The sequence below is a fragment of the Ovis canadensis genome, chromosome 3, assembly GCF_042477335.2.
Source record: "Ovis canadensis isolate MfBH-ARS-UI-01 breed Bighorn chromosome 3, ARS-UI_OviCan_v2, whole genome shotgun sequence".
Taxonomy (NCBI): Eukaryota; Metazoa; Chordata; class Mammalia; order Artiodactyla; family Bovidae; genus Ovis; species Ovis canadensis.
Genome location: NC_091247.1, coordinates 158,331,873 through 158,349,390, shown reverse-complemented (window position 1 = coordinate 158,349,390; position 17,518 = coordinate 158,331,873). Strand labels below are relative to the sequence as shown.

The following is a 17,518-nucleotide window of genomic DNA, read 5'->3' as shown; positions in this document are numbered from 1 at the left end:
AAAACAAAGCAAAACATGTACAACAAAACCAAAAACAAACAAGTAAAACAAAATTGTGGTTCTGAAAACCAGTTGCACATTAGAGTTAGAGGTTTTTATTTAATTGGTTTTGGGTACAGGCTGAGTATTTTTAAGAGGCATTTCAGTTGATTCTAAGTTCAGTCAGAGCTGAGAATCATTTGGAATACACTAATTGTGAAAGATAAGGAGGGAGTGACAAGTGGAATAACCACAGTCCAGTACAAGGTATGGAAATGTTTAGAGGATTCTGTGAACTGTAAAATCAATGAAGCGATGGTGAGATGGGACAACCAAAGAAGCTAAAATGACCATTAATTATAAATATTGAATCGAATTAGGAAATAGTAAAAGTAACTCCCATTTTTCAGGCAATTACTCTTGTATCAGGCACAGTAAAAAGGACTTTAAATGCATTATACAGTCATCCTCAATTTGCAGTGGAGAAAACTGAAGTTTAGTGAGGTTAAGTAACTTATCTAAATCACCCAGCTAGCATCTAGTGTGGCAAGGGCTTAATGAATGCTATATGGTAGTAAACTGAGGAGTGCGTGGAGAGACTAATTGTATCAGGAATTTATTAGAAAGGGAAATCTAAGTGATATTTTAATGAAGAACTGGTGTTGAAGTGAATATAGATGATGAATATAGAAAAATAGAAAATTTAAATATTTTCCCAAGATTTTCCATCCAAGAGCTGGGAATATTTGTAGGACCTATGAGAAGAAGTGCCGTGGTAGGCAAGAGGGCTCATTTTTTGGAGAAAAATCATTTTGGCTTTTAATAATAGTTATTATTTATAAAGTAGCTGTGCCAAGCATTTTACATTCATCTCATACAACCCTAGGTACTATTAGCATTATTCTATTTTAAAGGAGTTGTCCAGATGATGGATTCAGTGCTATATTCGGGATTTGAACCTAGGTCTTTGTGAGTCAGGGCCTACACTCTGAATCAACTGGCTATATGTATAACATATTGAATGTAATGTAACTGTGCAATATCTAAGCAGAAATGTGCCAGAACCATTGGAAATATGGGAGTAGAACACAGACAAAATAATTGATTATATGTTCAGAAAACTAATAGCTTATAAATAGATCTATTTAACTATTTAATTGAACTACAGTTGATTTAGAATGTGTTCATTTCTTCTGTACAGCAAAGTAATTCAATAATACATATATGTATATAGATTCTTTTCATATTCTTTTCCATCATGATTTGTCACAGGATATTGAATATAGTTGGGTTTCCAGGTGGCACTAGTGGCAGAGGATTTGCCTGCCAATGCAGGAGATGAGGATTTGATCCCTTGGTCAGGAAGATCCCCTAGAGTAGGAAATGGCAACCTGCACCAATATTCTTGCCTGAAAAATTCCATGGACAGAGGAGACTGGTAGGCTACAGTCCACGGGGTTGCAAAGAATCATACACAACTGGGCAACTAACCACACACATTGAATATAGCTCACTGTGCTTACAGTAGGATGTTGTTTATTCCCTCTCTATATAATAGCTTACATCTGCTAACCTCAATCTCCCAATCCATCCCTCCCCCACCTCTCTCCCCCTCTACCTCTCCCCCTCGACAACCACGTTTGTTCTCTATATGTCTGTGAGTCTGTTTTCTGTTTTGTAGCTGTTCATTTGTGTCATATTTCAGATTCCACATTAAATGATATCATGTGGTATTTGTCTTTACTTTCAGAAAAGGAAAGGTATGTCTTTTACTTCACTAGGTCCATCCATGTTGCTGCAAATGGCATTATTTCATTCTTTTTATGGCTGAGTAATATTCCATTGTATATACATCTTCTTTATCCATTCATCTGTCAACGGTATTTAGGTTATTGCTTGTGTCTTTGGCTATTGTTAACAGTGCTGCTATGAACACAGGAGTGCCTGTATCTTTTTGAGTTATAGTTTTTTCTATGTATATGCCCAGCAGTGGGATTGCTGGATGATATGCCAACTCTTGTGACTTTCCTTGTGGCTCAGCTGGTAAAGAATCCTCCTACAATGTGGGAGACCTGGGTTTGATCCCTAGGTTGGGAAGATCCCCTGGAGAAGGGAAAGGCTACCCACTCCAGTATTCTGGCCTGGAGAATTCTGTGGACTGTATAGTCCATGGGGCCGCAAAGAGTCACACAAATGAGCAACTTTCACACACACGGCAACTCTATAGTTACTCTTTTTTATATTTTTTAAAATTTTAATTGGAGGCTAATTACTTTACAATATTGTGGTAGGAACTTCGATAATGTTTCCATATAGTGGCTTCACCAATTTACATTCCTACCAACAGTGTAGGAGGGTTCCCTTTTTTCTACACCCTCTGGAGCATTTGTTATCTGTAGACATTTTAATGATGCCTGTTCTGACTGTTGTGAGGTGATACCTCATTGTAATTTCGATTTGCATTTCTCTAATAATTAGCAGTGTTGAGCATCTTTTCTTTTGCCTATTGGCAACCTGTAGGTCTTCTTTGGAAAAGTGTCTATGTAGATCTCCTATCCATTTTTCGACTGGGTAGTTTTTGTTGTTGAACTCTATGACCTGTTTGTATATTTTGGAAATTAAGCCCTTATCAGTTGTACCATTTGCAAATATTTTCTCCCAATCTATAGGGTGCCTTTTCATTTTGTTTATGGTTTCCTTTGCTGTACAATAGTTTGTAAGTTTGATTAGGTTTCATTTGTTTATTTTTGTTTCTACTTCTGTTGCCTTGGGAGACTATACTAAGTAATTTTAAGTGAAGCATTAGCACATAAACATCTTTGTCATAAATATAGTATATAAAATGTATAAAACTATAGGTAGTATCTATCCATCATTTATAATATATATATGAAATATATACTCTTTTTATACAATTCCTTGCTGCTCCTTTGGAGGAAAAATCTCTTGCTTTTTGTCATGATAATACTGTTATTTTTCTTATGCCTCAAGTCAAACAAAAGAAGACTAAAGTTACTTTGACTCTTGTATTCTAAATATGTTTGTTTTTAAATAACTTGGCTTCTGTTTTTATCATTATTTTTGCATCTTTACTGAGATGTAATTGACATTTGATAAACATACATTTAAAGTGCATGCTTTGATGAGTTCTGACATATCTATACACATGTGAAATCATTACTGCAATTAAAAAACATTTTCATCAATACCAAGACTGTCCTGGAACCCTTAATAATCTGTCCCTGTCTCCACACTCATTCCTAGGCAACCACTGATCTGCTCTGTGTCCCTACAGATAGGTTTTCAATTTCTAAAATTATGTAAAAATAGACTCAGATTATGTATGTTTTTTTCTCTGACTTATTTCACTCAGAATGATGATTCAGAGACTCATCCATGGGTGTGTATTAATGTTTTGCTCCTCTTTATCTCTATGATGTATTCCACTGTAAGGATACATCACAATGCGCTTATCTGTTCTCTTGTTGACAAATATTTGGGTAGTTTCCAGTCTAGCATGACAAATAAATCTGGTAAGACAAAATCATGTTCTTGTCTTTGTGTAGACATATGCTTTCATTTCTTTTGGGTAGACACCCAGGAGTGGAATACCTGAGTTATATGTAGATTACTTTAGCTTTTAAGAAACTGCCAAACTGTTCTATACCAGCAGTGCATGAGTTCCTGTTCTGCTATATCCTCACCAACACTTGGTAAGATCACTCTTTTTGATTTTAACTATTCTAATAAACATGTAGTGATGTCTCATGTAGCTTTATTTTTCCCTGATACTAATGATATGGAGCATCTTTTCATTTATTTGTCATCCTGTAGCTTCTTCAGTGAAGTGTCTTTCAAATCTTTTTCCTATTTTTAAGCATAGATTTCTGTCTTCTTATTATGGAGTTATATGAGTTCTAAATACAAGTCCTTTGTCAAATAAATGTTCTGCAAATATTTTTTCCTGTGTTAAGCTTTGGTTATACTGTTAAAAGTAATAGTTTGCCTCAATCAATAAACATTTTCTTCTAAACCACTTCTAGGTTGCACCATATCTTAAATGTTAATAACTACATCCATTATAACAAAGCTCTCACACTTACAAATTGATGAAAAATTTTATTGAATTCTCCATGAAGTACAAAGAGAGTTTACTTGGTCACATAGAAAAGTCTGTATTTTCCAAAATGATAAGAGCAAAAAATATATTTTATGATTGGCATTTTTTCTAGAAGGTTATATTTTTACCATTTTATCTGATAGTATAAGTAATAATAATGGACTAATTTCATTGTATAAATATTCATTGCTGAGAGAATCTCAGTACCACTTCATTAAATTCGTTTTCACTAAAATTAATAATTTTCTCCTGCCTCAATTTTATTTTTTCTGATTTTTTTCCAATTCCTGATTCTGTGGGTTCATGATTTCTCTTTAGTCTTTCACACCTTTTTCCCCTCCTCAAATTAAAACTTTCACTTGGTAGTAAGCAGATTATCTTTTAAAGTAACAGGACAAGTCATCGTCAGCAAACATCTGTATTTATAGCAAAATGCAGCATTTGCTGAATTCTAGCCCCTTCTTCTGCATCCTTCTGCCAAAACTGATAACCAGCTTTACATTTATAAAGTTCTATTTTTAGTTGTCTGAAAATCCTTTATAAGTTCATATCAGAAAATGTTATAATTTTAAAATGCCAGATGGTGGTCAATATTACTATAAAAGTCAAAAGTGAAAAAGAAATGGAAGATACTCCAAGTGAAGAAACTTTGTGACTTAATCTTTGTGATTTTATCTAATGATATAAACATATTTCTATCTCTAAAAGAGTAATTCCTTCACAGAATGACAATTAAATTTGATCTAGAGTGCCACTAAAAATTAAGAACTTCTATCAGTTATATAGAAGACAGTAGATTATAGGAAAAACTCTAGTTGTTGGAGTGTTTTCAATCAAATGGAAATAAATCTTAAGTGTTGTATAGCATTTACTTCCTTTTGCATCTAAGCTGAATTCAGTACTGACAAATGATCTGTAATAGGAAGTATTTTGTCTCTGTTCATTTGTGTGCAAAGCTGTCTATGCTAAGTCGCTTCAGTCGTGTCCGACTCTGTGCGAACCCATAGATGGCAGCCCACCAGGCTCTGCCGTCCCTGGGATTCTCCAGGCAAGAACACTGGAGTGGGTTGCCATTTCCTTCTCCAATGCATGAAAGTGAAAAGTAAAAGTGAAGTCGCCCAGTTGTGTCCGACCCTCAGTGACCCCATGCTGCTGCTAAGTCACTTCAGTCATGTCCGACTCTGTGCGACCCCATAGACGGCAGCCCACCAGGCTTCCCCGTCCCTGGGATTCTCCAGGCAAGAACACTGGAGTGGGTTGCCGTTTCCTTCTCCAATGCATGAAAGTGAAAAGTGAAAGGGAAATCGCTCAGTCGTGTCTGACTCTTAGCATGGACTGCAGCCTACCAGGCTCCTCCATCCATGGGATTTTCCAGGCAAGAGTACTGGAGTGGGGTGCCACTGCCTTCTCCGGTACTGAAACACAAATCAGAACTGCCCTTTACCCCCCTTATTAACAGATCAGCTTTGACATTCAACAATTATATTTCAAAAATTAATAACTAGTTGAAAAAATAGCTCTATTTTCCTTAGTTCCTTTAACTCAATTTACAGTAAGTGTAAGTAAGTACAGAACTCAATTTACAGCAAATGTATGACGTAAGTACAGTTCACATTTACTTGGCATAAGGCTTTACTAAGATAAATGTCAACTAAACTTATTCTCTACCAAGACTCTCTTCTTCCACATCACCAGTTCAGCATTCAGTTCAGAAAAAAAAATAGCAATGGAACAATGATTACCAAAACATGTTTTATGGTACTCTTTCCCTTGAGATGGTAATAGGCAGGACCTTAAGAAATTCTATGCTTGAATATATCAGGTGGCTGCAGACTTTTATTTGTCAGCTTGGGCTACCATAACAAAATTCCATAGAGCTCTCTTTCTAGCTTGCAGGTGACTGCCTTCTTTCTGTGTCTTCATATGGCAGAGAGAGAGGGCACTCAAGCCAACTTATCAATAATTTGGAAGGAGTTGTTTAGTTTGCCCACTGGAGACATGTGCATCCTTGACACACTAAATGGAGGGCACTGGAAGGATAATGGTAACAAAGTCACTTCTATAAGGGGTGACTGCCACCCACTCTTGGTGGGTATCTTTAAAAATAAGAGGGAATGCAGCTGCTTTAATGCAATATCCCTCTCTAGCCTCCATTTCTCTTCTGACCTCCTCAAATAGGTATAGATTAATAAGTGGCCAACCAAAGGATGAATAATCTGAAGCTTTGGGGTACCTATATGAACTTTTTCTCTCTTGTTTTGTTTTCCAATTACTGCTTTCTGATGCACTCTGTCAAATATTTTCCTTCATCTGGAATAACACCTTGGGCAAACCTCAAAGCTTTTCAAGTCCTTCTCTTCATACAGAGAGACTCATTTTCTCTGAGTGGCTTTCTTTTGTTTTCTTGTTTGGGTTTTTCTTTTTCGATTTTTGAGTGGGACGAGGAGGAAAGACTCATCACTCTGTGAACTTAATAACCACATTTCTCCTTAAATCTTCTCTTTCCAAGGTGGTCCTGATATAGACAGGAGGGTGTGTCTGGCACAGTGTAGACTCAATAAATGAGAAACAAGCTAAACTACTGGTTTATATTTGAAGAACCTCCCAACAGCTAGAAAGACCCCATTTGTTTAAAAATCAAATTTCTTGCCTCAGTTTTGCATTGTAACTACTAACCAAAAAGAAAATTCTAAGAAGATAGCCTTATCTAGACTTATTTTCTTTTGCACTTATCATTAATTTAGCATTTACAGATTCTTAAAGCAAAACATTTTCCCACTGTTGAGTGACAAGCTATACTCAGTGATATACAAATCAAACCTCTAAGTGGTCAAGAATACAAAATAAAATTAAGCACTATTGAGTGCCTACTATGAATTTGTCACAGGGTAAGAACATGAATGGAGCAGAAGAGATTTAAAGTTGGTATAAAAATAAATAAATAAATAAAGTTGGTATAAACTCTAAGGAACTTACACTGTAGCTGGAGGCTAGCATATAAACATGATGATTGGTTCAAGATCTTAGAAAGGGAGACAGGGGAGGTGAGAGGCATTCCAGTATAGATGTTTGGAGGCATGGGTTCTGAAGCAACACTACCTGAGTTTTGATCCTGATTGCTCTTCACTGCTATCTCTGTCAAATTTCTTAACCTCTCTGTGTCTCTCATACTTAAAAAGCAGATTCCTATAAGCAGAATTCCTGAGCAATTCCTATATTATAATAGTAGGAGAAAGATCAGAAAGGATTAGGGACAGATGAAGGAAGTCACTGATTGCAAACATTTGGACTTTATTCAGTAGCAGAGACCCAGGGAACTTATAAAATTGGTGTGGAGCACCACAAAAACAAAGTTTCGGCAAACTAAACTGGTTAGGTAGGACGGTTTGGGACAGGGACAAGACAGAGAATATAATAATAATAGTCAACTTTTATAAGATGCTTTGCATGACCTTTGCAAGTGCAAAAAAATTAGCTATTATTATGTTCAGACAATGTGCTGAGCACTTTATATGGGATATTTCTATGGACTGAATTCTGCCCCTCTTCAAATCCATATGTTGAAGCCCTAACCTCCAGTATGACAGTATATGGAGATAGGGCATTTAAAGAGGTAATTAAGGTTAAATGAGGATAAAACATGGGGCCCTATGATTCGTGTCCATATGACAAAGAGATAGGAGAATGTAGGTGCATAGAGAAAAGGCTACGTGAGGCCATAGTGAGAAGGTGGCTGTCTACAAGCCAAGGCCTCAGGAGAAACCAACCTTACTGGCTCCCTGACCTTGGACTTACAGCCTCTACAACTGTTGCAAAAATAAATTTCTCTTGTTTAAGTCACCCAATTTTGTTATGGCAATTCTGGCAGACTAAGACAATGGCTCATTTGACCCTTAAACTAGCCCTATGGAGAAACAGTCTGTCCATCATTGTGTCACCATTGAAGAAACAGAGGCTCAGAGAGCTTAAAATGAATTGCCTAAGACAGTTAATAAGTAGCAGTAAACAGAATTTAAATTTAAGCTGTCTTACTACAAATATTATAGTTCAGTTGTAAATTGATAAATGAAAGAATTTATACACATAAAAGGCAGATACATGACTTATTAGATTTATGAGACTTATTAGAGTTCTTAGATTCAGGCTAAAAAAAAAGGGGATTATCACTAAATTATTGAGATTTTAGGCCTTGGGGTTCACACAAGTTAAATGAGTAGCTTGTGTGTGATGTGTGGTATGTGTATAGTTTATATTAAATACTCTGAAAAGGTTGTTTAGAGCAGAAAGGAATTATGGCTTAAGTACTCATGGACCTAGTAATAGCAGACTTGAGTAAAACGAGGGAAGAGATATGGTACTACTGCGGAGGAAAGCAGTATTAAAGAATACAAAATGGTAAACAAGTAATGAGATGACATTTAAATGTGAATGATGAAAACAGATAATGTTTCATCTACTTTGTTATTGCCTATGTCTGTCTTTTCTAAGACACTAAATTAACATTTGGTGATATAGGAAAGAACGGTAGAGAAATGTTGAGATTTAACACTCGGTAGAAGTCAGTAAATTTTTTTTCTCCCAAGAGGAGCAATAACAGATTGAGACAGAATTTTCCTCGTCTCCTAACTAGGCTTTCTCTCTCTTCTTACTTAGGAAGGCCTTTTAGCTAGCTTCAATTCGAATGAAGGCGATAAAAACTTGGCCACCTTCACACGTGATTTGGTATCTGATACCCGATTGCTGTCTGTGTGTTTTAAGCAACAATGAAATAGCTGCCGGATTGTCAATTCCACAAATGCTGCACACAGAGGGTAACCGTTTAGTAATTCTAAACAAAAGGAGTAAGCCCCGAATACAATCATCGGTCATGGTCGCTGGTTTTATTACGCCCTTCTAGCTTTAGGGGTCTGGTTCTTCAATGCACGTTGAGAGACCCAGCAGAAGCACTGGTTGCTTTCTGAGAATGAGGGAACTATCCCATTCCTGGATTGGTGTTAGAAGTCGCTACTAGGCCTCTGCCAAGAACATCAATTCAGCCGCAATGCGCCTGCCCAGACCGCAGCAGCCTAGCTCTGCATACACCCCATAACACCAAAAACAGCTGTACGAGAAAATTCGAACCTGCAGCAGCAACCTCGCCCGCCGCGCTCCAAAGGTTTTAGCCAGCGCGGCTGCCTTGCCAGACTACAAATCCCAGCATTCACTCCTCACACGGGAGCCAATAAGGAAGCTACAAATTTCTTCAGCCAATCATACCCTAACCCAGTATAACATGCCGACTGAATTATGGGGTTTGTGGTTTTCACGTGGCAACATTACACCATCGTGTTTAAGGCGATGTAGGCCCCGCGTCCGATTCCAAACGAAAGCTCCTTCTAATAATTATTCCGTTGGTGCCCCAGGCTAACCTGTTAATTAGTTTTATTCCCAGGCCTTGTGCGCCTTAAAAATCGTAAACTTTTTTTCTTACTGTCGTACAGGAAACAAGATTTTTCGGATGAAGGCATCCTCATCCTACTGGCCACCCGGTCCTTTAACCGTCGCTTTTAAATCTCGCGAGATCAGCTCCTTTGGGAGTAGGCAGGCCTCTGAAGGGCGGATCACGTGTAGATTGACATGGGCCTCAGCCAACAGGATTGCCCTTCATCTGGCGTCTCCACAGCGTGCGTGGGGAGACCTCCGTGAACCCTGACCTTAGCTTTCCGTAGCGTCCCGCGTCTACCGTGCCCGCCCCCGGAGCGAAGGAGGCGGGTTTTGGCCTCTTGCCCTAGGGAACGAGTGCGGAGGGAGTGGAAGTGTCCAACTCTTCGGAGAGGCCCTGCTGTACTCCACGCTGCTCATGAGCCCGTTCTCCGGCGAGCAGCGCCGTCGTTAGGCCGGCCCCTTAGCCTCTGCTTCCCCCGGGACAGGCCCACGCCTTGCCGGGGAGGGGGCAGCCTGTCGAGGCCCCTCCCTAGTCAGCGTCTGCGTCGCGCTGCGACCCTGGAAGCGGGAGCTGCCGCGAGCGAGAGGAGGAGCCCCAGCGGCGGCGGGCAGCAGCACCAGCAACGCCGGCGGGCGGGATTGAGGCCGTCAACATGGCGAGCGCCTCGTACCACATCTCCAATTTGCTGGAAAAAATGACGTCCAGCGACAAGGACTTCAGGTGAGGCCGAAATCCGACCCTCAGTCAGCCTCGGCGGGCGTCCCCCATCCGCGGCCCTGGCCCTCACACAGGCCTTGCCCCACCCCTTTGGCCTTAACTGGTTCCTCGGCTTTCCTGACGCCTCCAGGCCACCCTCCGCTCCCCGATCCCAGCAGGCCCCTTTCCTCGCCCACCTTCTAGCCCCCTCCCCCGTTATTTCCTCTAGGCCGTTGCCCATCTCGGTCATAGGCCCCTTCTGCGTCCCCCACCGCATGCTCTACCCTCCCAGGACGTGACTTCGCGTCCCAGGTAGCGTGAAGGGGCGAGATCACGCACCGCTGTGGGCAAGGGAGTCACTCTAGGCTTGGAGACGTGGAGGCCAGGCCTACCCGCCGGCCTGCCCGAGGCGCTAGGCCTCCCTGCTCGTGGGGCCCGAGCTGCTGCAGCTGCTGCCCACGCGGGGTCCCAGCTGCGTCTCCTTTCCCGCAGATGTGAGCAGGCCTAGGTGCATTCTGCTTGAACGATTTGCTTTTCCTCCCAAGTCTTCGGGGTTGTGTTATAAACTTTTTCTTTGGATTATCTCTTTAGTGAAGGTGGTAAGAAGGTGGAGGGGGAACTGGGATGGTGGAAACTTGACTCCTAGAGTTTTCCCGCCAGCATCTCTTGTCATTTTTCCTTGGCAGGTAAAAACCCAAGCAGGAACTCAGGGTTTCAGTCTTATTTCCTTTTATTCAAAATTACGGCCAGAAAGTTGAATTGCTGAACCTTAAAAAAGTACAGGGAACAAATGGATCTTACTGAAAGGAGTTTTCTAATATGGGGGCGGTGAATATGAAGGTTTGTTATACAGTTCTGTTCCTGGAGGCTTGTGCTGTTGGTTCCAGACCTTGGTCACATGCATATTGAAGAATTGTTATATTTTCACAGATTATCTTGGTTTTTTCCTCTTTTCTGTTTTGCACAGTAGTAATTGCTACATTCCTTGCTTCCCGCCTTCTATTCCATCACGAATTAAATAAGCTCCCGATCTGAAGCGGGTTTTTATGTTTTTTGATACTTGTTTTGTTTTCTAGTGGTTGTATTTTAAAGGGAAGAACAAATAGTCTTCAATTTGAATTTTGGTCGGAGGGTTTTTTCTTTTGTATGAACAGAACGTTTTAAAACCTGAAAACACACCCAAACCTTAGGTCCTGGGGGAACACTTTTCTGTTTGTTAAAGAATCATGAAAAATGTAATAATCGTGTTGCTAGTTAAATTGGTGTGCTGGTATATTAAGAGAGCCAATGAAATACATTTTGGTTCTGTGGCTTCAAAGCCAAGAATGATTTTCAAAAAGTTTTGCTACCTAGGGAGTTTTTAAGTATTGCATTCAAAACTTTTAAAATTAGTTTGCTCATAATAAATATTTTAGTGTTTTGGAAAGAGACGATTATTTGGGGTATTTTTAGGTTTGTGAGTTTTAGTGTGAAAATAAAAATTATTGGGGGAAATAAAAGTTGTTTGTTCCTTAAAGGATTAGAATGTTGTTTCCCTTTGGAGCTTTGCTTGCTTTCAGTGCAAGCCATTGAAAATACAGAAATCAAGTCGTGATAATACTGCATATGTGATATTGACCAAAGCCTGCTTACATTTTTTGTAAAAGAAAGTAATACATATATGCTTGAGGGTTTTTTACAAATTATGTGGAAGAGTAATACTCAGTGTGGAACTTGATAAGGGTTATCTACCAGTTTGGGCTTGAATAAATCAAAACATTGCTTGGAGGATTACTTAATCTCCTAAAAATGATATCTTTCTAATAGTTGGTGAATATTATAGAAGATATGCCTAGGAACAGTAAGTGCCTTTCAGTAATTTGTCATAAAGCTATTCTTAATAACTATATTTTTAAGACCTGTAATACGCTCACACCCTTTAGTAATAGACAAGACTTTGAAACCAAAGCACTATGTATGTTAAATAACTGACATGTAAGAGATTAATTAAAACAGCATTTGCGGTCAAGTACAAGATTTTTCTGTATTTGAATAGATGTGTTCTATTTTAAAATGTTGCTCTCTAATTTCTCTTTAGAAATTTATATACTTGTTTATTTTGCTGGAAATACCACAGTTGTAGTCACATTTTTAAAAATACCTAATGCTAGAAGGATCTTGAGGACAAGATTAATTAGCATTATAGAAGATCTTAACATATGCAGGCTACTTTACCTTGTGCCAAGGGGAAAAGAAAACAGTACATCCAAAAGGAAAAAAAAATCATTTTCCTCATGGTGGAATCCAAAGAGAATATGACTACTAGTCACAAATGCAGGTTCTCGTCCTGTAGGATTCTTTGTTGTAAACTATCTGATATCTTGGGCAGGCTACTTTGAGATTAAATTTTTGCTTTTGAGAAACTTGAATATGGATGATTACAAAAGGTCCCTTACAGGCCCAGATTTTCAGGTCTCTGAATAACAACATAGTTTTTTAATGTGAAGGGGGCAAATAAATGGATGCAGGCTTCTAAATTTTAGAATCTTTTTTTTGTTATTGTTGTAGGACTTAAATTATAGGCTCAGATTCATTGGGAGAGAAAACCAAAACCTAGTGTCCTTTTTCTTTCATGTTTTAGCATTCTGTATTCTTTGAAGATGGGATGGTAAGGCTTAGTGCTTGGTGATTATGTAGATAAGAGAAGAAAACTTTAATATGCACAAACAAAGCAAATGCTTCACTTATAAATATTAATCCGGAATATTCAGTGGGTTGAGGTAACTAATGATATTCTGCTTTTATTTTCATGTATTTCACCACCAACTGAATTAAAGTATTCCAGGGAATCAAAAGCTAAACAAAATTTTTACCATTGTTTTATTTCTCTGTACGTAATAGTTAATATTTACTGTGGACTTTATACACTTATCCTTACAACTTTAATAAAGTGGACACAAGCAGTCTCTTACAGTTGAGGAAACTTATATCTGGCAGTAAGTGCTTGCCCAAGGTCAGTTTGACAGCAGCAGATCTAGGATTTCCAGATACCCTCAGGGCATAAACTCTCAACTACCATACTCTACTTCACCAAGGTTTTTACCAGGGGACATTAAGAACAAGACCTTAAATTTCAGTTCTAAGTTAGGCTTATGGAATATTTTGTGCTAAAAGACACTTTAAATTCCCTAAGAGGGACTCCAAAAAGTTGAAGATTAGTGCTTGCCTTCAGTATTACCTGCATGCTTGTTGAATGGTTAAGACATTTGTGAAAAGATAAGGAACCCAGGGCTATATGTAGCTTTCAGGCCTTCGTGGCAGAGAACATGAAAGCAAGGAGATTCACCTGCAAGGTGTGATCTGAGCTAGGTCTTGAAGTTCTAGTTAGAGAAAATGAGTACAGGTGTGAGAGCACTCTATACAAAACACCACTCAGGGAGAGAGTATAAATAATCTTGTTAGACACGGCAGGGACCTTGTCTTATTGAACTGAATCCTCCACTTAATTTAGGGCCTTGGTCCTGGGAGTTCTCAATAGATAACTTGTTTTAGTTGAATTGGATTTTAATTCCAGAGTTAAGAAAAAAACATAAGGATTGGGAAAGTTTCTTTAAGAAATCATTGTGAAATCTACCCAAATTATTTGATGCGATCTTAAAATAATTCACTGCATTTTAGAATTTCCCAGCTTGATAATGGTTTGTCACCAAATTAATTTATGTGTTTTGACTATTGGAAAACATTTGCCCTTGAAAACTGTTTAAAGTGCTAATAAAAATATCAGGCCTGTTATGGAATCATCAGCTTTCAGAGTTGGAAGGGACCTTACAGATCCTGTAACAGCTGAAAGTACTGTGTGGGCATTTATAATAATGTGTTATGGGAAGATTGAAGGCAGGAGGAGAAGGCGGCAACAAAGGATGAGATGGTTGGATAGCATCACTGACTCAGTGGACATGAGTTTGAGCAAACTCCAGGAAATAGTAAAGGACAGGGAAGCCTGGCATGCTGCAGTCCATGGCGTCTCAAAGATCAAACAACTGAGCAACTGAATGACAACAGTTATAACAGGAGAGGCTCTTCTGCTTGTGCTTGAAGAAAAGTAGGTTTAATCAGAAGAAATAGATTTGTAGAGATTTAAGAAGGTGATATCTGAGCATTTGCTAAGTACTTTGCCTGTTGATGGCAGTAATTTACATGATTTCACTTAATGTGATTTGGAGGGAGGTGTGGATGCAGGTACTGCTAACACATTATCAGCAATAGTTAGGTCTCATCACTGAAAAAGAGGAGAAAGGGACCTCATTGAGGAAACTGGGAAGAAGAAACCTGACTAAAAATGAGTTTTATTTACATGAACAATATTAAGACTGTCCCAAGTTGATTCATGACTAAGAGAAGTAATGAGAAAAGGTGAGATAGTGGTGGGGTGTGTATGAAATCTTTGAAAGGTAATTTGTTCATTGGGAGATGCAGTTTGCCAGTGGCCTTTAAATCTCTGTTGGAAGCAAGGGTAAACTTGTGTTTGTGTATTAGAAGTGTTGTGAAAACCACTCACTGTACAGTAGTACAGTACAGAGTATCTCTTTCTACCATTATTTCTGCCTCTCCGCATTGGATTTATTTAAGATGAGTAAGTTTACTTCTCAGGTAACTTTCAGTTCGGTAGAATAAGCCAAGTGTGTTCAGTTGCAGTCTCTGACTGTCTAGCTTATAACTTATTGTGCAGAGCCTTGGCACAGTTTCTAATGATGGTAGCACCAAAATATTTGAGTAAATGAGATGACACTGCCTGCAGGTTAATCCACCTGGGACTTCCATAGAAGTCTGCTTGTTACCAGCTTCCTCCTCTCCCACCTTAAAACTTATTTTTTCTTATTTTGTCTTGTTAATGTTACCATCCACCAAATGTCCCAGTTGATATCACCGTTTCTTCTTTGCTTTAGTTCCCTGATGAGTATTTCTCAAATTAGTCTCCTTATCTCAGGCCTCTTTTTAATGCAGTATGTTGGTAGTTCTTCCATTAGCATTTTCTTCCTAAATATCACAGCTGATCATTGCCTTCTGCATTGCCTCCCATAGATGAGATAAACTCCTAAGGGGTTGCCCACCTAAGCTGACTGAAATTACTCTCCCTCAAATTGATAACAATCTCCAGGTAACTTAGTGGGTGATTTCTTTGCTCTTTTATTTCGTATGTAAACACTGTTTACCATTTTTTCCTTCTTGAAATTTTCATATGTATAGGTGTCCCTCCCACAGGTTTGGGTTTGTTACCCTTTGTCTCAGTAAGAGGTTGTTAGTATCTATTTGGATAATTTTGGTAAGGTCTCCCAGGGACAGAGGAGCCTGGTAGGAGGCCGTCTACGAAGCGATTTAGCAGCAGCAGCAGCAAGGAGGCAGGGGTTTGTTTGCTTTAGAGTGGGTGTTGTCAGAAAGGGGCAATTCGATCACTTGACATCTTAATAAATGTTATAAGGAGGCATGGTAAAGCAGAGGAACAGCTATTGTAAAGCAGAAGTTGCAGTCACTCTTTTAGTTAGGAGGATGTTTGGTATTTTGTGTTGCTAAGTGAGGTTGCCTGAAATGGATGTTCTGTGTGATTATATATAGGAAAACAATATCCTTTCACTGTAAGATAATATCTGTTGATCTGTTTGGATTATTCATTTGGATATTATAATTGGAGTTTAGATATGAACCTCAGAACTACACTCCAGTTCCTGGACTGTAGAGGCTACTGGCCCCCCTTTCTCAGCATCTCTCCCTTCCCCCCAAATCTTCATTTTTTTGGCCAAGAGCAGATGAAACTGGTCTTCAGGGCAGTAATTCATGATGTTGACGGCTTCACTTTTGCTGGGATTTTGTTGATTAGGATCAGAGGAGTGGCCATTCAGTGTAGTCTGTAGTGGAACTAGGCTTGTTAATTCTCTCTCCCTCTGATGTAAGATGAGTGATTGCACCATCTAATGTGTGACGGTGGTTATTCAGTAACCTTAAGACTGGACAGGATGCATACCCGCTGTAACACCAAAATCCTGTGTTTTCCCTCCTATTTCTTTGTGCTTAACTCATCTGTTACTACCCCCATATCTAATCCATTTCAAAAGCCTGTTAATTTTTAATCTTGTAAATCTCAAATAGGGTTGTTTCTTGTTTTACAGTAGTTACTTGTCTAATATGTATTTCTTCTGGAAGACACATCATGACCTTCTTGTGTGCTATCAGGGACAGTAGATAGCGCTTCAGCACTGCACCCGGAGGGGTCATTCTAAACAGCAAAATTACCAACAAAAAGCACAGACATGCAAAAAAAAAAAAAAAATGGCACCAGATAGACTGAGAAGAGGGTGCTTGTTTACAGTGTGAGAGGCGAAATAAGGCAGACCATCACCTTGCGCATTGTCAGCTGGGAGTGTGTGCGGATGTGTGCTTTGGGTGCTGCAAATGTTTCGTGGTTCTTCACAAGTCTGCAAATGACATGAAAGCATTGGAGAGTTGATTTGGGGGTTACAACACATTTTACTTTGCTAATAATGAGAATTGGCTGTACGTCCGTTTTTCCATCTCCATTGACTGTCACAAGTCTAATTCCAGCTGCAGTAGCTCTCCTTACTGTTCTCCATTCAGTCTGCTAAATGAAGGTTGATTCTCTTCAAACTACTTTCCATAGTGTAACTAGAGTAATACTTAGAAAATGTTAATCTGATCATTCCACTTACTCTTCATCTCTACCTCAAATGCTTTTCGGTAGCTTCCCATCACTTTTATAATAAAGACTAGAATCTTAGTAAGGTCTTCAAATCTCTTTAATCTTTTGGCCCTTGCTTACTTGGTTATAACCTCCCCACTCTCCACACACAGTTCCTGTTCATGTTTAGGATCTCAGTCTTTTCTGATATACAACTTTCTTTCCAGTCTAGCTCATGTTATTTTGTTATCCCATTGTCTTTGTATCATGTTCCTTTCCTTCATAGCATTTATCTCAGTTCATAACTACATATGATGTAAGTACTCATATATGTAGTTTAAAAAAATTATTATGCCTCAATTAGATTGTTATGTAAGCTTCTAGGTAGCAGGAAGCACCTGTGTTTGCTTTTGCTAGCCCTTGTAGGTGTATGCTGGCACCTAGCATAGTACCTGACAAATAAAAGGTTCTCAGGACATAGTGAATGAGTATATACAACCTTTCCCATCTTAACCTCAGCCTGTGTTTCCATCTTCCCGTTAGGTTTCCCTGGGTCTCACACACTGAATTGCTTCTCACTCTGGGGTGCTATGCTCCTCCCCAGCACCACCGCCATGCACACAGATTT

At 39.1% G+C, this 17,518-nt stretch overlaps 1 protein-coding gene and 1 long non-coding RNA gene across 4 annotated transcripts in view; one reads left to right on the top strand and one right to left on the bottom strand.

Annotated features, from left to right (window-relative positions):
* The window catches only part of LOC138437422 (uncharacterized), a 75,505-nt gene extending 65,843 nt beyond the window's left edge, over positions 1 to 9,662 (bottom strand). The window contains exon 1 of one of the 3 annotated variants that reach the window (XR_011255957.1): positions 9,508 to 9,662. This is a non-coding gene — a long non-coding RNA (uncharacterized lncRNA). The remainder of the gene's footprint in view (positions 1 to 9,507) is intronic. The other 2 variants (XR_011255956.1, XR_011255958.1) reach the window with 2 other exon arrangements.
* A 95-nt stretch (positions 9,663 to 9,757) lies between these two features.
* Positions 9,758 to 17,518, top strand: part of CAND1 (cullin associated and neddylation dissociated 1) — a 34,771-nt gene continuing 27,010 nt past the window's right edge. Inside the window, exon 1 of the mRNA XM_069584695.1 lies at positions 9,758 to 10,244. Coding sequence (XP_069440796.1) covers positions 10,177 to 10,244 — 68 coding nt within the window. The 5' untranslated portion in view covers positions 9,758 to 10,176. The remainder of the gene's footprint in view (positions 10,245 to 17,518) is intronic.